This window comes from Rattus norvegicus, chromosome 9 (genome assembly GCF_036323735.1).
Source record: "Rattus norvegicus strain BN/NHsdMcwi chromosome 9, GRCr8, whole genome shotgun sequence".
Taxonomy (NCBI): domain Eukaryota; kingdom Metazoa; phylum Chordata; class Mammalia; order Rodentia; family Muridae; genus Rattus; species Rattus norvegicus.
Genome location: NC_086027.1, coordinates 119,100,605 through 119,108,418, shown reverse-complemented (window position 1 = coordinate 119,108,418; position 7,814 = coordinate 119,100,605). Strand labels below are relative to the sequence as shown.

The 7,814-nt window shown below is 41.9% G+C and overlaps 1 protein-coding gene across 1 annotated transcript; it reads left to right on the top strand.

Moving 5' to 3' along the window:
- The first annotated feature begins 2,251 nt into the window (after positions 1-2,251).
- Fam114a1l1 (family with sequence similarity 114, member A1-like 1) lies at positions 2,252-5,436 on the top strand. The gene has a single exon (XM_237514.12). It carries the CDS (start codon positions 2,278-2,280, stop codon positions 3,976-3,978), a length of 1,701 nt encoding a protein of 566 aa, XP_237514.6. The 5' UTR covers positions 2,252-2,277; the 3' UTR covers positions 3,979-5,436.
- Positions 5,437-7,814: the final 2,378 nt, after the last annotated feature.

The window sequence follows — 7,814 nt, the reverse complement described above, 5'->3', positions numbered from 1 at the left end:
ATAAGGAGCACTTCTAACTTCCCTCTATGAATCTAGTATTGCTCTAATACCAAAATAAGGTAAAGACACAATAACAACAGAACCAGAAACCAATATCCCTGATAGAAAGATTTTGAATTTCTCAATAAGATACTTTCAAACATAATAGAGACATACATCAATAAAGTCCCACCAATATGGCTGCCCACAGCATACCTAACTGAACAAGAAAAGCTCCATGACATTTCAACCCCACACAAAAATCAACAAGTAACTAAGGTGTAGAGAGCTGCCTCAAACTTGGCGCTGGTTTCTGCCTTCCACCCTCCCAACGGTGAAAGCTCCTTGCAGTAAACAAGTCCTTATTTGGCTATGTCTGCCTGGCCCCCTAGCTTCCGCATAGTGACAGCCTATCTACATGACCCACATGACTTGCTAGGACTGGCCAGTGTTAGCTATTTAAGTGTGGTGCAGGGCGTTCCCCGAGGAGAGAGAGTCAGAAGAGATAGAGGTCAGAAGATTGTATCAAGGTTCCTGAGTAAAACTGCTTGAAGAAGATCTCCTGTGGTTGTGTCTTCCTTGCTGGTCGAGGTTGGGCGTGGCACTGAGGAAGACTTACAGTGTGAGAAATAGCCTTCCCCAGGGAAGAGCAAACCAATTCATTAACCAAGACCAAAATGTCAGCCATGAAAACACACATACAAGTAATATCATACAGGCTGAGAAGGTTATAATTGAGAATATATGTGTGTACATATGCATACATGCATGCAATAAAGATGGTGAGAAAGAGGTGACGAATTTGAAAGAAAGCAGGGAGAAATATATGGAACAGTTTGGGGGAGGAAAGAAACATGAGAAATCTTGTAATTATAGTATAACCTCAATTTGTTTAATTAACAATTAAAAGATTATCCACCACGACCAAGTTGCCTTTACCTATTAAATGAAGAGATAAATCAACATATGCAAGTCAACAAATGTAACAAACAACGCCAGTTGTTTTAAAGTAAAAAATTCATGGTTACTTTAATAGATGGAGAAAAAACCTTTGATAAAACACAATGGGCCTTTATGATAAAAGACCTACAGAATATAGAAAATGGAAGAGCATGTCGCTATAGGACGAAATTTTATATGATAAACCCACAGAAAACATCTTCCTAAATGAAGAAGAACATAAAGCAAACACATGGAAGTCAGGAATGAGACAGGAATGTCCAATATCTCTACCCCTTCTCCGTATTGCGCTTGAAGCACTAGCTGGAACAATAACTCAAGAAAAGAAAATTAAAGGGATTACAAATAGACAGCTATTCGTGCAGATGACACAAAATTAGACATTTGAGATCCCAGAAATTCTGTTATAAAACTTCTAGAAACAATGAGCAAATCCAACAATGCGGCAAGATACAGAATCAAATTGCCCAAATAAATAGCTTTTTTCTATACACCAACAACAAACACAGAGAAAACAACTATGGACATATTTCCATTGACAATACCCTCAAAAAATATTTTAGGAATAAGCCTAACCAAGGAACTGAAGGACCTCTACAATAGAAACTTTAAACCTCCAGTGAAAGAGATAAAAACACCAGAAAATGAAAAGACATTCAGTGCTCATAGAGTGGTAGAATTAAAATTAGGAAGATGACCATTCTATCAAAAACTATCACTGCAACCTCAAACAAACCCCAATCTCATTCTTCATATGATAGATAGATAGATAGATAGATAGATAGATAGATAGATAGATAGATAGATAGATAGAATAAAGTTCATGTGAGACAACCTGATATGGATGTCTCTGAGAGGCTCTGCCAGAGTCCTACTGATACAGATGAGGATGACTCCAGCTAACCATCAGACTGAGCATGGGGACCCCAATAGAGGAGTTAGAGAAAGGAGTGAAGGAGGTGAAGGGGTTTGCAACCTCATAGGAAGAACAACAATATCAACCAACCAGAACCCACAGAGCTCCCAGGGACTAAACCACCAACCAAAGACACATGGAAGGACCCATGGCTTCAGCCGCATATGTAGCAGAGGATGGCATTGGCTGGCATCAATAGGAGGAGAAGCCCTTGGTCCTGTGAAGGCTCGTTTTCCCAGTGTAGGGGAATGCCAGGGTGTTGACATGGGAGTGGGTGGATGGGAGTGAGAGAATCGTCATAGAAGAAGGAGGAGGGGAGATGGGAGGGGGGAAGGTGATAACATTTGAAATGTAAATACATTAAATATCCAATAAAAAAATAACATTTGGGGCGCGCACTCGGCCAGCCAAGCGATATTAAAATGTCTGATGATGCTCATGACGCCATAGACAATGGAGGAGGAGAAGATGCTGCTGAGATGCCCAACTCCCCTGCTGAAGATGCAGAAGTGCAGTGTGGTCCAGCTATGACTTCAAATGAGCCAGCACCAGCTGACCACACAGGAGAGCAATCTGAGGTCTCAGCAGCTGCGTGTGCAGAGGTCACCCCTACAGGGCTTCTAGACCAGTCCAAGGCTAGTGATGCTGATGAGACGCCCCTCAATGGAGAAGTAACTGAAGACACCCTGGTTGAGTGCATTGATTCTGTCAGCCTTGAGGGAGACACCGGATCTGAAATACCTCTGAAAGAACAGAACGATGTGGCCGTGGACTCCTCACCACCAGCAGGAAGATGGGCAGGCTGGGGGTCCTGGGGGAAGTCTCTGCTCTCATCTGCATCAGCCACAGTAGGTCACGGATTAACAGCAGTCAAAGAAAAGGCAGGGGCAACCCTGCGAATCCACAGTGTCAATTCTGGATCTCCAGAAGGGGCCCTAACTGATGCCGAAAACAGAATCTCGCAAAATGTGACTCCAGATCAGGACCCTGCTGGAGGCCCCCATACTCCTCCTCCACCAGGGACGGCAGGGTCGAGGGGTGTGCTGTCAGCCCTCACCAACGCAGTTCAAAACACAGGCAAAAGCATCTTAACCGGAGGACTGGATGCTTTAGAATTCATTGGCAAGAATTCATCTGCCATGAACGTCCTGGCAGAAAGCGACCCAGGGTTTAAGCGGACCAAGACACTGATGGAGAGAATGGTTTCCTTGTCCCAGATGTTGAGAGAGGCCAAGGAGAAGGAGAAGCAGCGGCTGGCACAGCAGCTCACGGCGGAGAGGACTGCACACTATGGGATGCTGTTTAATGAATATCAAGGTTTGTCACACCTGGAGATTCTGTCCAATGAGAGCGAGAGCAAGGTTCAGTCATTTTTAGCATCACTGGATGGAGAGAAGCTAGAACTCTTGAAAAATGACCTAATTTCTATCAAAGACATCTTTGTAGCCAAAGAATCAGAGAATGAGGAAAATCCAGAGGAACAAGGCCTAGAAGAAAGCGGGGAAGAATTTGCTAGGATGCTTACAGAGCTCCTGTTTGAATTACATGTCGCCGCCACACCTGACAAACTCAATAAGGCCATGAAGAAAGCTCATGACTGGGTGGAAGAGGATCAAAGCGTGGTGTCAATAGATGTGGCCAAAGGGTCCGAGGAGGAAGAGAAGAAAGAAGGAAAGGAAGAGAAAGCTGAGGAACCTGAAGAAGACAAGGCAGGGGGCAAAGGAGCTAAGACTGTAGAGGTGGTGTACATGTTATCCATTGAAAGTCTGGCTGAGGTCACTGCACGTTGCATCGAGCAACTGCATAAAGTTGCAGAGTTAATTCTCCATGGACAAGAAGAGGAAAAACCAGCTCAAGACCAAGCAAAAGTTCTGATAAGATTAACCACGGCAATGTGCAATGAAGTAGCCGCCCTATCGAAGAAATTTACAAATGTTTTAACCACTGTTGGGAGCAACAAGAAGGCTGAAGTCCTTAACCCCATGATCAATAGCGTGCTTTTAGAGGGCTGCAATAGCACCACATATGTCCAGGACGCCCTCCAGCTGCTGCTCCCGGTACTGCAGGTCTCCCACATCCACACCAGCTGTTCAAAAGCTACAGCCCAGCCAGATTCCAGCTAGTTCAGTGGCGGGCTACATCTCTTCACTACATACCATTTAAAGGCAACGGACTTCTACGTCACTGGCCAGACCGCCCATCTGAGGATACTACAAGCAACTTTTGCACAGTTTTGAAAATACAGAGAGTTAGCATTTCTCTTAACATATACTGTTTTATCAATAATTGTTTTCTTTAAGTTAACTTAAACATGTACTTGTTATATTGAAGTTTTCCTTTAATTTGCAGTTCATTCACAAATATATCTGTTTTCCTGGTCAACCAGACGATATTTAGAAATCCATAGGGAGACCCTAGATTTTTGTTCGGCTTTGAAATGTCTGCCTTTCTGTGCCCTATTTTTTTCTAAAACGTGGATTTAAGTAAGTTCTTCTACTGAACTTCATTTTGTTGCATAAATGTTGTAAACAAAAATAACACTACTTATTTGGTTTAAAAAGGGACATAAATATCTTTTTTTAGTCATTCATTTTGTGACAAGAATTATTGAACACCTACTATGTGTTTACCATAAAGGAATATAATACCACTCCAAAAGAGATGTGTTCTTCAAGATGGCTTATAATAACCATTAGCATACTCTAAGATACTTCGTAAGATGGTCTCCAAACCTTAAAGTGCTTGAAGAACCAAGTAAATGGGTAGTTGTTTGAAATGTGTAACCCTTCAATGAATTATAATTTTCAACCTCTTTGAACTTTTTTTTTAAAGACCAGATCACCTTTGGGGTAAAAATATGTTTGAAAAGGGGGTATAAAGGAGTGAGGGGATCTCACTATGTAGCCTTGGCCTGCCTGGAACACTCGAAGATCTGCCTGCCTCGGCCTCCCAAGTACTAGGATCAAAGGTGTGCACAACTACACCTGCCTGGCCTGAAGACATTTTAGTTTAGGGTATATTACAAAGCTGAGGAGCATGTCAATAGAAAACTAAAAGCATTTTAGCCAAGTAGAAATCCCTGCATTTCAAAAATGCCCACTAACCCGATCGGTCACATGCACAGTACTGGCAAAAGGTGGAAAGTTATAAGTTGGCCAAGTGGGGTATTGATCCAGGGAGATGTTTTGAAGGCCTTGCAGGCAGCAGTGGTACTGATGCTGGGCTCTCCTGAGACACAGCATCCTAACAGGCTGAGAGTCTCTGGCAGGCTTCTGTCTGAGACCGTCAATGACGGTTCCTACCAGCGTGTCCAAAATAGTCCCACCCAGAGGCTCATCCCAGGGCAAATGATGCCTGTAGTCTGGAAAGGGAGAACATCCTCCTTTGTGTTTGCTTTGTCTCTGTGGTAGAAGCAACTGCCTCTGTCCCCTGTGGGCCACGTAGACATTTGAATTCTCTCAGTAGCATTTCTGTGTGTCTGTGTTTTGTTTTTCAGCTGTGTGTCTCTTGAAATGACCAAATAAAAACCCAAGGACAATTTATTTGCAACCTAGAAAAATAAAATTCTCTTAAAAAACAAAAAAAAACATTTGATATTGAAAACTATGAATTTGATATATTCAAAATAAACTACAGAATTATAAAAAAATAAAGTTCATATGAAAACACAAAAACCCCAGATAACAAAACCAATCCTGAGTGGGGAAAGAAAACATGATGCAAAGATTACCATTCCAGATCCCAAGATATCTTATGGAGCCACAGTAATAAAAGTAATACACTACTGATAGTATTGGCATAAAATAGACATTTAAACTAATGGAAAAATATCCCAACCATAAATATATGTAACTTTAACCATTTAATACTTGATGAAGATTAGAATATCCCTGGGGAAAAGAAAGTATCTTCAAAGAAAAATGGTGATGGGAAAACCCATGTCCACCTGCAGGAGAATGAAATTGGACCTGCTTCTATCACCTGGCATAAAAACGAACTCCAAGTGGATCAAAAACCTCAATCCGAAACCTGAAAGTGCTAGAAGAAAACTCGAGCAATACTGTACGTGCTACTGGGTTGAAAAAGGACTTTCCAAATAGGACCCCATTTGCCAGAGAATTAAGTCCAACAATTGGCAAATGGGACTTCATAAAACCTAAGAAGCATCTTATAGTTAAAGGAATGGTCGATTGGGTGAAGAAGATGCCCCCCAGAATGGAGCAGAATCTTTGCCACTTATACATCTAATGCAGTATTAATATCCAAAATATAAAGGAGCTCAAAGGAGAGAGAGAGTAAAGAAAATGACACATTCAAAAAATTATGGGCCTGGAACCCGAACAGAGAATTCTCAAAAGATGAAAAAAAAAAAAAAAAAGACTCAAAAAATGTCAAAAAAAAATATCCATCATTCTTAGCAACTGGGGAAATGCAAATCAAAACTACTCTGAGATTTTATCTTACTCAATAAAAGTGACAAAGACCAACAAAACATCTGACAAGTGCCAGATGGACGTGGGAAAAGGGAGCCCTCATTCACTGTTGGTGGGACTGCAGAGTTCAGCCACTCTGGGCATATGCCCAAAGGATTCCACATCCTACACTACAGAAGCATGATCATTCACGTTCCCTGCTGCTAGGAATCGGAAACAACCCAGATTTCTTTCACCCAGTGCATGGATAATGAAAATGTGGTATGGTATACTATTCAGTTGTAAAGCTTTGCAAGTTAATGATTGAACCAGGACAGATCCAGTGAGGTAGCTCAGATGAAGACAGACAGATGTTACCTCTTCTCTCTTAATGGAAGACCATAGCTTCAAATCTCCAGATGCCAGTAGAGGAGTAACTGCAAAAATAAAGTAAAAAGAGACCATTGTTAGGGTGGAGGTTGAAGAGGGATAGTGAGAGGAATAGTCAGGTACCAGTGATCTGATGGGGCAAATGTGGAAAACTGGGATGTTTAATTGAGGAGGTATAAGAGATGTAAGTAGAGGAGAAAGAAGGATAAAATGACAGTGAGGATATCTGAAAAGCCATAAGGAATCATGCTATTAGCCATCTGTCTTAGCACACCTATAATATACATAACTGTGTATACATAAAATATATAGTTTAAATAAAAATTTCTAACCTGGGTTTGACAATGTCCCCTCCAAGAGTTAAAAACTATCTAACAAAAAACCCAATAGCAAGCAAGAGAGTCCTCTTTTGAGGTTTTGGTCAGGGTTTTTCAAGAGATTCCCAGAACATTACAGTCTCTTGTTATTATCCTTGATTTCTATCCCGCCCCCAGAGATGGAAGCTAATTTCCTGTTGATAAAGACACCATGACCGTCAGAAACAAGTGCATTAGAAGGTGCCAGGAAATCTTCCAAAGGGAGAAAGCAACCAGCACTTCTACCCAGCTGTGATGCCTATGAACCAAACATTGACCAACATGGCACCCCTAAGGGTGCAGTAGTTATACTCTCTTATTGGGCTTCAGGCCTGTGCAACCAGAGAAGAACCATACACCATATTGGAAACGTAGCCAACTAACCAGGTTTAGCAAAGTCATATATCTTGGAGGAGAACCTACAACTGTTACTTTACTAAACCAGCAGTATATATTTAGTATTTATACCTCATCAAGGAAATTTCCATTTGCAACAGAAGACGACCATTACAGAAAAGAACAACTAATCAAAATACATAACTGTTGTGTTTTATAAAGAAGCCAGGAGTATGTTTTGTAGAGCACTGTATGGTGTGTTGGAAGGGGATACCTCAGCAGGCTCATGCTGAGGCATCCCTCCCCCAGGTACCAGCCTAGTATAGAATAGGGTTTATTGGGGGCCATTGGGAGGGGGAATGAGAATGGAGTAGAGGTAGAGAAAGAGAGGAGACAGAGGAGAGAGGGAGGAGAAGGGGGGAGAGGCCTGCCAGAGCACTTGGAGAGAGAGGGGAAGAGAGAAGA